Source organism: Furipterus horrens, unplaced genomic scaffold (assembly GCF_987537825.1).
Source record: "Furipterus horrens unplaced genomic scaffold, mFurHor1.1.pri manual_scaffold_1, whole genome shotgun sequence".
Lineage (NCBI taxonomy): Eukaryota > Metazoa > Chordata > Mammalia > Chiroptera > Furipteridae > Furipterus > Furipterus horrens.
In genome coordinates, this window is record NW_028327171.1 from 190488899 (window position 1) to 190504842 (window position 15944).

General features: G+C 37.6%; 2 protein-coding genes across 4 annotated transcripts in view; one reads left to right on the forward strand and one right to left on the reverse strand.

Moving 5' to 3' along the window:
• Nucleotides 1-1595, reverse strand: part of HYCC2 (hyccin PI4KA lipid kinase complex subunit 2) — a 51020-nt gene extending 49425 nt beyond the window's left edge. For both annotated transcript variants that reach the window (XM_090282480.1, XM_090282470.1), the window contains exons 1-2: nucleotides 1532-1595; nucleotides 728-761 (exon numbers count right to left, since the gene is read on the reverse strand). The gene's annotated coding sequence lies outside the window, so the exon portion shown is untranslated. The remainder of the gene's footprint in view (nucleotides 1-727; nucleotides 762-1531) is intronic.
• A 148-nt stretch (nucleotides 1596-1743) lies between these two features.
• Nucleotides 1744-9572, forward strand: NDUFB3 (NADH:ubiquinone oxidoreductase subunit B3). 2 transcript variants are annotated; one of them, XM_090282502.1, is made up of 3 exons: nucleotides 1744-1941; nucleotides 5838-5979; nucleotides 9282-9572. In XM_090282502.1, exons 2-3 carry the CDS (start codon nucleotides 5840-5842, stop codon nucleotides 9436-9438), a joined length of 297 nt encoding a protein of 98 aa, XP_090138628.1. In that variant the 5' UTR covers nucleotides 1744-1941; nucleotides 5838-5839; the 3' UTR covers nucleotides 9439-9572. The 2 variants fall into 2 exon arrangements, with proteins under 2 accessions (XP_090138628.1, XP_090138619.1); XM_090282493.1 differs by having other exon boundaries at nucleotides 1751-1980.
• The last annotated feature ends 6372 nt before the right edge of the window (nucleotides 9573-15944 follow it).

Here is a 15944-nt window from a genome sequence, read left to right on the forward strand (position 1 = left end):
CACACTATAAAATTGCAACTAAAATAGAAATAGAAGTATTCTTTGTGCAGGAGAGATAGTATTATTTTTGCAAAAAGTAAAAAGGCAAGGAAACACAAAGTGTCTAAATTTTTATCTGAACCATTTATAAATAGCTCAGTACTCCAAATATTTCAGAACTAAACTCTAATGATCCACCTCTTCTTACGAAATGATATTTAGACAATTTTTGAATTAGGCTCTGGGACACACTAATAAAACTATTAATAGAAAAAGTAAAATTATAGTAAACTTTAGTATACTACATTAGTTCTTATCATCTGAGTTAAAGGCAACGTTTCAATCAGCTTACATTTTAGCAATTTATAATGCTTCTTTTAAAACTGTTTTCCAAGTTTTTAATGTAGTTTGTCCTTCCATAACATACTTAATGAAATTCTTATATTAATTGTCCATTTCATTGTGCAAGCAATGAGTTATTAAAACCCGGGGGAGGGGGATGATAATTCACAGTTATCTATGTCTGTAAATACATTTTACCTCAGTCAAGAGGTTTAAAAGGCATGCTTTTTAAGAAATAACCCGTAACTAGTTTCTTAGACTTACACAAGTTACTTAAAAGATGACTTTTGCATTTCCCCCTCTCCATTCAGACCACCACCTTATTTTCACAGTCTTTAACACCCACAATATCTAGGGGTAAAAATCTAACAACGAAATTTCTGGTCATTTTCCAATTTGCACTTACCTCCCACTATAGATTTTTGAGGCTCTCCAATTCCCTGAAAACGAGAAAAAAAGTATTTGCAATCAGCCTTGACCCTCAAAACAAATAAATTCATGAACTACAAAACGTGAACCTGGCCACGCTCATCTCTAACGAATCTCTCAACCTAAGTCCATATTTGGGATAAGGTCTTCGTGACTACTCTATCCTTCCTGCGTCTACGCTTACAAAGCCTGCGGGGCTCTGTACCCAACGAAGAAACTATTCTGACACATCAATAGGTCAACAGACCTCCTCATCCAAGAGGGACAACCTAGTTGTCTGGGTAAATGACAGCCAAGGGTTACATAATGTACTCGTATAACTAAAAAGAGTTTCCAGGATCCGACGGCCACTAAATATCTTTCTTTTCCGCTTCCCCTTCCCACCCCGAGAAAAGGCCCTAGGATTTCTCTCCGGTGCCTGCAATGCCGCATCCTTTTCTCTCTCCGAGCTTCGTGCAAAAAATTCCTCCAGCCCTCACGACACCGTCTTGCTCCCGCCTCCCTCCTCTCGTGGCTGGTGCCACCGCAGCCCCCCACGCCCTAGGCTCCCACGTCGCCGCACAGGGTTCTGCCTCCACCCGCCTCAGCTGCCTTCTCCTCCTCACGACCCTCCCAAGCGGCTACCTGGTCGACGACAGGTTCCGGAACCACAGACACTGCGGCTTACCACCTTCCCAGCCCACCCTTCTCAGATCCCCTCTACAGTTCCTGCAGCCGGAGGAGACGAAAATCCCTCCTGACTGAGCCCGCTGCGTCCGCCAAAGACAGCGCAGCCGCCTACCTGTCACCCCGCTGTCTCTGGCTTCTTACCGCCACCGCCTCCCGCAGCCGCCTGCCAACTGCAGCGCAACAACCAGCCCTCCCACTGGGTGAGTTCACGCTCCAACAACAGCCTCACTTACTGGCTGCACGATGTCCGCGGCCCTCCCCTCTGTGCGGTCGCTAAGGATTCCGGTCTCCAAGCAAAGAAAGCATCTCCTCTTTCCCACCTTTCCGTCCTCCACAATTTCTCTTACTGTACTTAGACTACGGATGCACAGCTATGCGGAAACACTGTCGACTTTCAGCCTCCTTCACGTCATCTCCATAAATCTGTGACCCCGTACCGGAACGTTAAATAACTTCTCGGCTTTACTACCGAGAGGTACTCGAGGTGACGATTTCCGTTTCCGGTTGGCTCCGGCTGGAGAGGTGAATATTGAATGCCCTGAGAGGTCAGATTGCTGTCAGGTAAATTAGAGAGTTGGTGGGAGATCTCTTGACTGGGAATTAGAATGAGACTCTATTCTGGGAAATTTAGAAAGGGAGAGACTAAAAAGGATGATGAGGGAGTGCACAGCTCCAGAGGGAAGGGGATCGAAGAACTAGCGGGAGAGAACTGTGAAGTCTTGGGGTAGTAAGGGGTGGTTGTAAAACGATGCAAGCGGAATTACTGTGGTCATTAAGTCCAGATGTTTTTTTCGTCTTCTCCCACCAGCAACACCCCCTCACCCCGTGTGTTTTGGTTTGCCTTTGAATTGAATAAAGGCGGAACAGCCCCCAAATTGAAAATTTGTAAAGCAGAGATAATTGTAATGCCTGCCTCACAAATGTGTATAGTTTTAAATAAATTTTTCTGGTATGAATATTTTTGGCACAGTGTTAAAATGAAAAAAGTAGAATACAAAATCACATTCACTTTTAGAGTGATTTACTCTAAAAATTTTACTATTTTATTTTTTCTTTTTAAAAAAAATTGTTCTATTACAGTTGTCCCATTTTATCCCATTGCTCTCCCCTGCCCCGCCCACCTCCTCCCTCTCCCAAATTTTACCATTTTAAAGTTGCATCATATACAGGTGCAAGGACAGGAAGGGACAGTAAAAGTTCATTTGTCTTTTATTTTCTAATGTCCTTACAGTACCTATAATTTTAAAAATGAGAAGAAATTGGGATATATACTTGAGTCTTTGGTAAACCATAAAATTACATATAAGTGGCATTGTCCTCATTTCCTTCTTAAGGATTCCAGCCCCCTTTAGTGGGGGTTGATCTTCACCAAACTTAGAGGTTCACACCAAACATAGGTAGACAGCTTTTTAAAATTTCATGATTACATGGTTTTTCTTTTTTGAACTAATTTCCTTGCTATTCTTGTTTGAACAGCTCTGAACTGGCAATAATCACCCATTGTTGAGTCTTTGGCATAATTTGTCACTTTATCTAATTTTACTTTTTATTGTAAAGTATACATTAACAAAAGGATGTGTAAAACATAAGTACATTTTAAAGAATTAAAATTTAGCAAACACTTGTGTAGACCACTCTTCAGGTTAGGAAATAAAGCATTGCTAATAACTTAGACCACGCATTCTCCAAAGAAGTGATTGACCTTCAAGCAGGTGCAAACTGGTTCTGCGAGGATGGAAGAGGGGGAAAAAAATGTTAGATACTACAGTGGTTTGTGGCCCTCCAAAGAGCCATAGTACATAAACATATATAGAATATATCTGTGGCATTAAAATTTCATTGGGGAGAGGGGTGAAAATGTGATAAGGAAAACAACCATCCAAAAAATGTTCCTTTGGGGTACAAGAATTAAAAATAGGTTGGAAAACACTGCCTCAGAAGCTCCCTGTAGAGCTCTGATTTTACCTCCTCCACCAAGAGGTAGCTATTATCTTGACTTCTGATAAGCATTCACTTGTTTTACTTTAATTTTCCATCTGATGCATTCCTAAAAAGTGAGTTGTTAGGTTTTTCAATTTATGTTAATGGGATAAAAGTATGTGTGTTTTTTATGACTCACCCCTTGCCCATTATTATATTTGTAAGATTTATTCATACTGTTGCATGTTGTTTTTCATTGTCTAATATTCTGTGGGGAACTATTTCATAATTAATTATTGTTATTGGATATTTTGGGTTGTTTATAGTTTGGGGCTAACGTCAACAATGTGGTTTAAAGATTTTTGTAAAATATATCTATTGATATGTATATGCAAGAGTTTCTCTAGAGCAGTGTGTTATCCAATGGTAATGTAATGCAAGCCATAAATGTAATTTAAAATTTCTTAGTAACTGCCTGACCTGGTGGCTCAGTTGGTTGAGCATCATCTCACAAAGTGAAGGGTCACTGGTTTGATTCCTGGTCAGGGCACATGCCTGGGTTGTGGGTTCTGTCCTGGTCCAAGTGTGTGTGAGAGGCAACCTATCGATGTTTCTCACAGTGTTTCTCTCCCATTCTTTCTGACCTCCTTCCCCTCTCTCTCTAAAAAAGAATTAAAAAATAAAATAAAATTTCTTAGTAACCATATTAAAAAGGTGAAAAAGAAACATAAAACTAATTTAACAATATATTTCTGAGTATATTTAAAATATTTTTTAAAACTTTGTTTTTTTCATACTACAAAATTGATGTATTTTTTACTTGCAGGATATGTTGTATGTTGTTTTCATAAATATAAACACTTGATCTATGTTTATATTTTATTAAATTTACTGTTGATAAAGTAAGTCTATATATTTTCCAATAACTAATTTGAGAATGTTTTGAAATTTAAATTAATTAAAATTAAATAAAAAGTCTAGTTCCCCAATTGCACTAGCCTTATTCAAGTGTTGGACAGTGCAGATCTAAGGTATATATACTTAGAAGTAGAATTGCTAGGTCATAAGATATTCAAGTGTTCGCTCAGATTTTCTAGGTCATGCCTAACAGTTTTTCAGAGGGGTTGTACAAAGTCACATTCTCACCACCAGAGTGTGAAAGTGAAGGCACATCACAATGTGCTTTCTCTGTCTCTCACACTATTGCAAAGTAGGTTTCATCTTTATGTTATATAAATAAACTGAAATTTAGAGAAAGTACATGACTTGCCCTAAATTTTACAGCTATTAGTGGTGCATCTATGACTTGATGCCAGATCTATACAGCACCAAAGTCTGCACTTAAGTAGAATTCCACAGTCTTCCCTCAAGTGATGAGGATAAAGCATTGTTTGATTTTTGAATTAAATCATTGTTTGGTTTATGGCTGTTCTGAAGTAAAAATGTTTTAAAGCAAGTGAAATGTTTTCTAGACATACCATTGTTCAACTTTTTGTTCTTTTTGAAAGGTCATTGAAATATTCTATTTAGTACTGAAATATTTTAATTAGGTAGAAGAGAAAACATGTTGCATTTATTAAAGGAAATTTGTTTAAGAAAAATTATGTATACTTTCATGTTGTCTTCAAAAGATTTATCTTCCAAATTACCTAATATTTTGAGCAAGTAATATTCATATCTATAGATGTGTTAAGGTGTCACAAAACATTACCTTGATGATTTAAAAGAGAATAAAAACCAGTACCCACCAAACACAAGTTAAAACTACAACATTCATAACTTTGAATGAAACATTTAATCCATTATTTCATTTTTATTTGGTTGATTCACTTATACAAGGGAAAAAAACTACGGTTTTAGATTTCAGCCTGACCTTTGAAATTCAATACCTTGTTACAAAAAACTTTTAGAATGGTTTAGTAATAACAATAATGTCTTGGCTTCTTCAAACCATGATTTCAAAAATTATTTTTTAGGCAATGTTTCATTCCAAAAATGTTTAAAGAGATTACAAGACAAACCCTTATTTTGGCAAATGTCAATTCTAGAATATTAATCCTGATTGAGTAGCAATGTACTTGGAAGAGAATACAAAACAAACATCAAAATTTTTTGACAAAAATAAGTTTGATTTTGAAAATAGTATTTTGATCATAATATAATATAGTTGTTATGGAATTAACAGTTAATACATGTAAAACACCTTAACGTACCTGACATAGGACTCAATAAATGTCTGCTGTTAATGCAGGAGTAAAAATATAAATGATTATCTTGAGTGATGGGATTGCTGATTATTTTTCTTATTTTATGTTTCCTGACTATTGAACATACACTAGTTATGTAATAATAGCACTGTTTTATGAAATCTGTTAACTCATAATTTTCAAGTATTTGTATTGGTTTTCTTTTTAAAACATTAAATATTTTACCTTAAAACGTTAATAGGTTTGTTATTTAACATCTACAACATGCAATATGTTAATCTTTTCCTATAGACATGGCCCATGGACATGGACATGAACATGGTCATAGTAAAATGGAACTTCCAGATTATAAACAATGGAAGATAGAAGGGACACCGTTAGAAACTGTGCAGGAGAAGCTGGCTGCACATGGGCTAAGAGATCCATGGGGCCGGTAAGAATAGTTAAATAATTTAGATAGAATTTATTGTAGAGAATGAGTATCTGTTTCTTTATGTATTTTCCTTTAAAAAAAAAAATCATTGATAGTGGCCTTTTTACATTAAAGTTTTGAAATCAGTTTTATTGACATATTTACATACAGTAAAATTCACCCATTTTAAGTGTTTCATTTCATGTGTTTTGACAAATGTATACAATTATGTAACCACCACCAGAATCATGATACAGTCTATTTGTATCATCCCCAAAAGTTCCTTGCCCCTTTTCCACTCAGTGTCATCCTGCCCCTAGCTCCTGGCAAACACTGATCTGCTTTTTGTCCCTCTAGTTTTCCCTTTCCTGAATTTTATACAATTGGAATCATGCAGTATGTAGTCTTTTGTTGTGGCCACTTTCACTTAGTGTAATGACTTTGAGACTTACGCACACTGTTAACTTACATGCATAGTTCCTTCCTTTTTTATTTCTGAGTAATATCCATTGTGTACATAGAACTCATTTTGTTTACAAGTCATCAATTAATTGCCTTTTGGGTTGCTTCCAGTTTTTACTATTATGAGTAAATATGCTATAATCATTCAAATATAAGTCTGTGAACATAATGTTTTTATTTCTCTTGGGTAAGTACCTAAGAGTGGGATTTCTGGATCACATAATAAGTATGTGGTTATTTTCATTAAAAAACTGCCAAACTGTTTTTCAAAGTGGCTGTACCATTTTGCATTCCCACCAGCAGTAGTGTGAGAATTTCAGTTGTTCAGTGTCCTCATCAACACCTAGTATTGTAGGTCTTTTAATTTTAGCCATTTTAGTAAATGATACCTCTTTTTGATTTTAATTTGCATTTCCGTGAAGACTGATGATCATAACAATTTTTTCCAGTACTTATTTGCCATTTGTGCTTTCTGTGTGTATGTGTATACAATGGCTATTCAGATTTTTTGCCCATTTATTTATCAGGGTGTTTGTTTTTTATTGAATTATGAGAATTCTCTATATAGCCTTAATATTGAAGTCCTTATCAGATATGTTTTACAAATGTTTTTACCTAGAGTGTGGTTTATCTTTTCATTTTCTTAATAATATAATATAATATAGTTTTCTTAATAATGTCTTTCAAAGAGTTTTAAATTCAGGTAAAGTCCCAACCTGGCATTTTTTTCTATTATGGTTTGTGCTTTTTGCACCCTGAATTTTCTCCTGTGCTTTCTTTTAGAAGTTTTTATGGTGTTCTTTTTTACACTTAGGCATAGAATCCATTTTTAGTTAATTTTTACATTATGTGAGTTAAGGGTGAAAGTTAATATTTTTCCATTCAGACATGCAGTTGTTCAAGTACCATTTGTTAAAGACTGTTTTTCTCCTATTGAATAACCTTGATTCCTTTGTTAAAAGTCAATTGACAGTATCTCTGTCGTCTGTTTCTGGATTCTATTCTGTTATCATAATCAATATTTCTACCCTCATGCCCATACCACATTGTCTTCAAATCAGGTAGTATAAGATCTCCGTTTTTAAAAAGCTATTCTAGGTTCTTTGCATTTACATTTAAACTTTAGGCTGTTTCAGTTTCTACAAAAAAGCCTGCTTGGATTTATTTGGGATCTTATTAAATCTATAGTGCAATTGAAGGTAATTGATATCTTAACACTATACAATTTTCTAGTTCGTGGAAAACTTAGATTGTCTTTAATTTTTCAGCAGTGTTTTATTGCTTTATATATAGGCCTGGTACATATTTTATTAAATTTATCCTAAATTATTCCATATTTTTATACTATTCCAAATGATATTTTAAACTTCAATTTCAAATTGTTTTGGCTAATATATAAAAATACAGTTGAGTTTTATATATTGCCTTTGTGACATGTTCCCTTGCTAAGTTCACTTTTTAGTCAACAGTTTTTTTAGATTCCTTAGATTTCATAAATGATCACTTTGTACAAATACAGTGTTACTTCTTCCTTTTCAATCTATAAACTTTTAATTTCTTTTTTTTTCATTGTTTTACTGCTAACACTGCTAGTATAATGTTGAATAAAAGTAGTATAAATGGACATTCTTGCTTTTTTCCTAGTTAGAGGAGAGCATTCAGTCTTACACCACTTAAGTATAATCTTAGTTGTAGGTTGGTCACAGATGCCCTTAATCAAGTTGAGGAATTTCTCTTTTATTTTTAAGTTACTGTGAGTTGCTATTGTTATTGTTATTAATGTGTGTTGAATTTTGTTAAATGCTTTTTTTGCAGCTATTGAGATGCTCACATAGTTTTTTTTTATGTTAATATGATGAATTACTCTTATTGTTTTTCAAAAATTAAACCAGTCTTGAATTCCTGAGGTAAATCCTGTTTCAACATTATATATTATCCTTTGCATATATTGCTAGATTCAATTTTCTAAAATTTTGTTAAGAATATCTTCATATCTATTCATGAAGGATGTTACTCTGTAGTTTTCTAATGTCTTTGTCTGATTTTGATATCTAAATTATGTTTGATTAGTTCTCATTTTTTCTAGTAAGTCAGAGTTCTAGAGTTAAGTGATTCTTGTTCCTCATAACATAATTTATTTCCACTCACTTATCCCTGCCTTTGAGAGAAAAGTTTTGTTTTGTTTTTCAGTAGAAGTGTGTGACTTCTGTTTATGTCTTTGTTTGGGGTACTCAGAAGAATGAATGCCAGAGCAGGAAATCAATCTTCTAAAGTTCAGACAGCTATGACAGGGGAATTGATTAGAGTAGTAATAATAATGTCAAATGTTACATACTCTCTGTGCCAAAATATATCAGTCATTACCCTGTTTATTCTTTATAACAACAGTTTATAAGGTAGATAGTAATCATCATTGAGTAGGAGAGGAAGCAGACCTTGACAGATTAAGTAACTTGTTCACCCTAAAAGGTTGTGAATGTAGTGTAAGCGGCAAGAGCAAAGATTAATACCCTCTAACTACCTCTCTCCATGATGCCATAATGGCTAGTATGGGCAAAGCCAAAAGCCACACAACTGCCCTGTAATGGATAGGACCAAAGAGGCATTTGAGGATTTTGTAAAACCCTGGGTATTATAACTGTGAATATGAAATCGAGTGTTTTTTTTGTATTCTATATGTGAAACATGGGCATATGGACCTAATTATCCTATCCCACAGCAAGATTCCTATTGTGGTCCACTAGATTATCTTATATAAGGTTGCATTTACATCTGTTAGAAATATGAAAAATAAGTGTATTTTACTCAATTAATGTACATAGTGGTATGTTTTTACAATTTTTTCCTTTTTTTTCTTCTAGCAATGAAGCTTGGAGATACATGGGTGGCTTTGCAAACAATGTTTCCTTTGTCGGTGCATTACTAAAAGGATTCAAATGGGGATTTGCTGCATTTGTGATAGCTGTAGGGGCTGAATATTACCTGGAATCCCAGAATAAAGACAAGAAGCATCACTGAAGACAGTATCTGGAAGTATCTTAGTGGCTTCTAACTCCCTTAAAAATAAGATTTCTTCACTCTAGCCTACTCACATGTGTGTTTGTCCCTTAAAGAATACTAGTAAGATTTAATAAAGAATACATGTGCCGGTCTGTTTTTGCCATTCTTTTTTTAAAAAAAGTGTTTCAAGCCATTCAGATTTGCTTTGGAACACATGGAGGTTGAGTACAAGCAGCAATGTATTCTGCATATAGCAGACAGCTAGCATATATATGAACAAACGGATATTTCTAACAGGTTTGTTTTATTTTAATTTTTAAATTGTGATAAAATATTTTCCATTCTCACTATTTTTAGTGTATAGTTAGTTGTATTAAGTACATTCATAATTTTGTGCAACCATCACCATTATCCATATCCATAATTATTCATCTTTTAAAACTGAAAGTCTATGCCCGTTAAACAATAATTCCCTGTTCCCCCTTCTATCAGCACCTGGCAACCACCCTTTTGCTTTCTGTCTCGATTTTGACTACTCTAAGCATCTCATGTAAGTGAAATCATACAGTATTTGTCTCTCTGACTTGCTTGTTTCACTTAGCATAATTTCCCCAAGTTTCATCCATGTTGTACAATAGCATGTCAGAATTTTCCTTCTTTTTAAAGCTGAATAATATTCCATTGTGTGTATATGTCACAATTCGCTTATCCATTCATTGGTGAACTCTTGGATTGCTTCCACATTTTAGCTGTGATGAATAATGCTGCTATGAACATGTGTGTACTCTTAAGGTTTTTTTTTTTTTTTTTTTTTTTTTTTAGAGGGGAAAGGAGGGAGGAAGAGAGGGAGAGAAACATCGATGTGTGAGGAACTGGAGACCTGACCCACAACCCAGGCATGTGCCCTGACTGGGAATTGAACCAGTGATCTTTTGGTTTTCAGGCTGGCACTCAATCCACTGAGCCACACCAGTTAGGGCTCTAATAGGTTTTTAAAGTGGGAATTGACCTTGCTGCTTTTATCATCTTCTACAGGTGGTTTAGAAAGACCTAGATTATAACTATTAAATACTTCCTGCCCAGTTCTATTTGACATATCTATGTATCATGTTCGTTTGTCTTGTGATATTTTTACTCTTGCCTTAGTCTTCTTACCCATGTTGTGAAAAGTTGGACATTTTTTCTGTTTGGCTAACGATACACTAGACATTTCCCTACATCATTAAATTTTAAAATTTTAATTAAATCTAAAGTTGAGACTTAAAACTCAGTTTGTTCGGGAGGGGTAATATATTTTGCTTGAATAACACAGCTAATATAAAACTTGAATGGTTTATTCCTTTGTAAGTTTTTGTAAACTTGAGAAATCACTAAATAAATGAGGGGAATTTCTAATAAGCTATTAGTAAATGGAATGTGGTAAATGGAATCACAAAAACAAAAAAGATGAGTTTAACAAGGAACAAAAGGCTTGGTAGAGGGAGGCAAAGAGGGGAAAACTGAGACAACTTTAATAGCATAAACAAAATATAACTTAAAAAAGAATAAGTAAAAATAGCAAGATGGTAGACTTAAATGTAAATGGTCTAAAATTTAAACACTACAACATTCCAATTAAAAGACAGATTGTTGCCCTGGTTGGTGTGCCTCAGTAGACTGAGCACTGGACTGCAAACCAAAGGATCACCAGTTTGATACCCAGTCAGGGCACATGCCTGGGTTGTGGGCCAGGTCCCCAGTTGGGGGCTGCAAAGGAGGGAACCGCACATTGATGTTTCTCTCCCTCTCTTTCTCCTCCCTCCCTTCCCCCTTCTGTAAAAATAAATAAATAAAATCTTTAAAAAAAAATTGTCTGGCCAAGTAGCTCAGCTGGTTAGAGTATCATCCCTATATGCCAAGGTTGCAGGTTCAATCCTCAGGGCACATACAAGAATCAACCCATGAATGCATAAATAAGTGGAACAATAAACTGGTGTCTCCCTTTCTCTCCCTTCTTTCCCCCTTCTTTCTCTTTAAAATCAATCATTTAAAAAGATTGTTTTATGTTGCTTAGCATGATGCTCTCAAGGTCTATCCGTGTCACAAATGGCAGTATTCCACCTTATGGCTCATTAGTATTCCATTGTATATATTATGTACCTCATCTTAAACTTAATAAAAAATAAATAAAAATTGAGCAAAGGCAAGGACCAATTGTAAGCTGTTTACATGAAAACCGCTTTAAAGACAGAGTGGGAGCATTTGAAATCTTGCTCTTCAATATATGTTATCAGTTTGGCTCAAACTCATAAAAAATTACAGGTTTGGACATTTCCTACATTGACACCTTGTTCTTAGAAGACTCACCCGTATCTGCGTGTAACAGGCAAGAAGATTGTCGGATGTGTCACGTGAGGAATGGACAAAGGAATTAGTGCTCTTTAACCAGGAAAAGAGAACTCGAAGCGATGGTGTGAAAACAGTCTAAAGACATTTGAAGGAAATCAAGATGCTTCAGTGAGGGGGTGGCAGCCACTTTGTGACCATGAGGGGAATCAGCCTTTCATAAAATTGATGCTGTGGACTGCTAAGAGGGAAGATAAAGAGAACCTGGGATTTTTTATTTTAAGCATATTTTATTGATTATGTTGTTACGGTAGTTCCAAATCTTTTCCCCTTTGCTCCCCTCTGCCCAGTACACCGCTTCCCTCCTGCAATCCCACACCCCTTAGTTCACGTCCATGGGTCATGCATATAAGTTCTTTGGCTTCACTCCTTCCTATATTATTATTAACTTCCCCCTGTCTATTTTGTACCAACCAATTATGCTTCTTAATCCCTGCACCATATCCCCATTTCTTCCCCTCCCCCCTCCCAGATGATAATCCTCCAAATGATCCCCATACCTATGATTCTGTTCCTATTCCGGTTTGCTTAGTTGGATTTTGTTTTTGTTTTTTAGATTCAGTTGTTAGTTCTGAGTTTGTTGTCATTTTACTGTTCATAGTTTTGATCTTTTTCTTAAGTAAGTCCCTTTGACATTTCATATAATGGCTTGGTGACGATGAACTCCTTTAGCTTTACCTGTCTAGGAAGCAATTTACATGCCCTTCCATTCCAAGTGATAGCTTTGCTGGATAGAGTAGTCCTGGTTGCAGGTTGCCTTTCATCACATTGAATACTGCTTGCCAGTCCCTTCCTGCCTGCAAAATGTCCTCTGAGAAATCAGCTGATAGTCCTATAGTCACCCGCCCTGTGAGCAACTCTCTGCCTCTCTCTTGCTGCCCCCAGGACTCTCTATCTTTCACCTTTGGCATCTCAATTATGATGTGTCCTGGTGTGGTCCCCCCTGGATCTGGCTCGCCCGGGACCCTCCGTGCTTCCCAGACCTGTATGTCCATCTCCTTTACAAAATGTGGGGAGTTTTCCTCATTTTCTTCAATTCTTGCTTCCTCATTCTGCACTGGTTGACTGTTTTTTTCTTCCTTATATTCCATATCATTGATTTGAACCCCAGTTTCCTTCCCTTCACCATTGGTTTTGTGTGGATTTTCCTTCATTTCATTTAGCATAGCCTTCACTTCTTCCCTTATGCATTTGCCATACTCAAGCATATCTGTCAAGCCTGTGAGCATCTTTATCACCAGTGTTTTGAATTCTGCATCTGTTAGGTTGTCTATCTCCTCATCTGTGAGGTTGGCTATCTCCTTGTCTCTTAGTTCTCCCAGTGGAACCTTGATCTGTTCCCCCTTTTGGGCCATACTTCTCTGTCTCCTCATTCTGACTGGCTCTTGTATTTGTTTGCCTCCATGTCCCAGATAGAGCTGTCACTCCTGTTACGTTGTAAGGGGTGGAGCCTTAGGGATTCATAAGTACAGGGTGACTTATTTCATAACGTTGTGGCTGTGTATGTGGGGGAGGGGTCCAAGGGGGAACAATGCCGCCTGCCCGGCACTTGCCCCTTTTACAGGCACTTCTTCCACTTCCGCACCGGACTGACATCGCTCTAGCTGCTGCCCTGGCCATTGTTCCCAGAGTGGATGCGTCTGCGGACGTTCTAGGACCGTGGGGGCCCTTTAAACAAGCAGACTCTGCTGAGAGACTGGCAGTTTCTGCCTCCACCCTAACCCCCACTGGTCTGCACAGTCAGAAGCAATGAGGCTTGATTTTCCCCAGTGCTGGGACCGTGAGTTGTGAGGTCCGGTGAGGAGCTGGGAACACTTTCCAGGTGTACCTCCTGACTTTTTAAAACGTGTGACTGCACTTTCTGCTGGTCTGCTGCTGCTGCTGCTGCCGCCACAACACCGCGTACTCTCCACCCAAGCTCCACCCCCTCCTACCTGTCTGGATGAGTATTTCTTCTTTATATCTTTGTTTGCTGGACTTCCATGCAGTTTGATTTTCTGGAACTTCTGGTTGTTTCTAGTTTTGAGGTAGTTGTAGTCCTTCTTAGTTGTGGAGGGAGATGCAGCGTGGCTGCCTATGCCTCCATCTTGGCTGGAAGTTCAAGAACCTGGGATTTTAATGATACAATCAAGCCTACTGAATAGATATGGCTGTGAACGGAAAAATTTTTATCTCTGTATCCCAGACTTCTTTCATACTGTGACCTTTGACTAACCTCACTGTCCTTAGTAAACATGAAAACCTTCTAGTTGATGATTATCTGTGCTACATAAAATGTAGCCATAAACATGAAAGCCACCTAGTTGATGATTATCTATGTTCCATAAAATGTAGCCATAAATATTTTTGTTAGTAATGGCCAGGGTGGCATGACATCCATGATAAATATCAAAATGATGATAGTTTCAACCGTAAACAATCATCCATCACAAGACCACCAGGAGGTGTGGCCCCCAGCTCATACTGCATTCTTGTCCCTTTGTCTTGTCAATCATTAGTGCCTAAGTTATACTGTTAAATAGGTGTCTGGTAGTGGAGAATAATTTGTGCTCTGACCCTACATCCTTTTAAGTAAATTACCCTATAATAAATTCCGTTATAGTCTTTAAAAAAAAGACGTAGAGTAAGAGACTGAGACCTAGATTATCATGCTAATTACTCCTTGGTAATTAAATTAACTTTAGGCATTCACTTGTCAGAAACAAAGGTTATCTCTTGGTAATGCATTGGTCTTGTTACTTTGGCTGTTAGCAGTTCAAATCAAGGCCTCCTCAAAGCGCATATATCCAAGGGACCTGGTAACAACAATAATTACTACAAAAAATAACTAATACTTTAAAGAATTTTATCATATGTCCAGCTGACCCTGTGCCTAGCTCTTATATTCATTACCTCTCATTTTAATCCTCAAACAACCCTGTGAGTAGGCAGTGTTCACTATTGAAGTGATGCAGCTACAAGCCAAGGAACACGGAGGATTGCCAGGAGCCACCAGAAGCTGGGAGAAGTCAAAGAAGGATTACTCTCATGAGCTTTCAGAGTGATCACAGCCCTGCTGACATCTCAATTTTGGACATATGGTTTCCTGTGAGAATACATTTCTGTTGTTTAAAAAAGAAGAGGGGACTTCTGGCCAAGATGGAGGCCTAGACTGACACGCTCCATCTTACTCCACAACTAAGAAGGAATACAACTACCACCAAACCAGAAATAACCAGAAGTTCCATAAAATGAAGCTACATGGAAATCCAATGTATGAAGTTATAAAGAAGTGCTGCTCATTTGGATGGGTAGGAGGGGCAAAGCTGGGGAGGAGAGGACAAGCTGTGCTGTTTGCAGCAGCAGCACCATGGCGGTAGGACAGCGGTAAGCACAGATACCTGCATTTAAGGGAGGCAAGAAGTGCCTGGGGAGCACCCCCAGCTGCAGACCAGACCCATCAGCTCATGATTCCAAAGCTGGGGAAGGCAGACCCCCATTGCCTGGGACTGTGAGGGCTGGAGGGGGTGGGGACAGAGGAAGAGGCTCCTGGTCTCTCAGTAGAGAGTGAACAGCAGGAATCCATCTTGGACCCCCGCCACCACACAGAACACCACAGTGTGGTGAGAAGGGTCGCCCGGTTGTGACGAGTGCACAGGGCTCTGCCCCCTATAGCATAGGAGGTGGGACAGCTCCGCCCAGGGAGCAAAGGTAAACACAAAACTGTCAGGATGGCACAGATCATGATAGAGACCCCAATCACACAGCTGACCAGACAGCAAATATCTAATCTAATGGATCAGCAGATAGGAAATCTTTCTGAGGCATAATTCAGAGCTTTGGTTATAAGAATGCTTACAGACCTAACAGGAGATCTTAAACAAGATGGGGAAGGAATGGAGGCTAGTCCTACTGAAATGAGTGAAAACACATACGAAACTAGTGGTGAGGGAAAGGAAACCAGGGATCAAATCAACAAATTGGGACATAGGGAAGGAACAAACAGTCAACCAGTGCAGAAAGAGGAAACGAAAAGTGAGGAAAATGAGGAGAAGCTCAGAAACCTATGGAACATCTAGCTATAAGCCGGCCAACATCTGAATCATAGAAGGTGAAGAAGATCTAGAAATTGAAAAATTATGTGAAAAAGTAATGAAGCA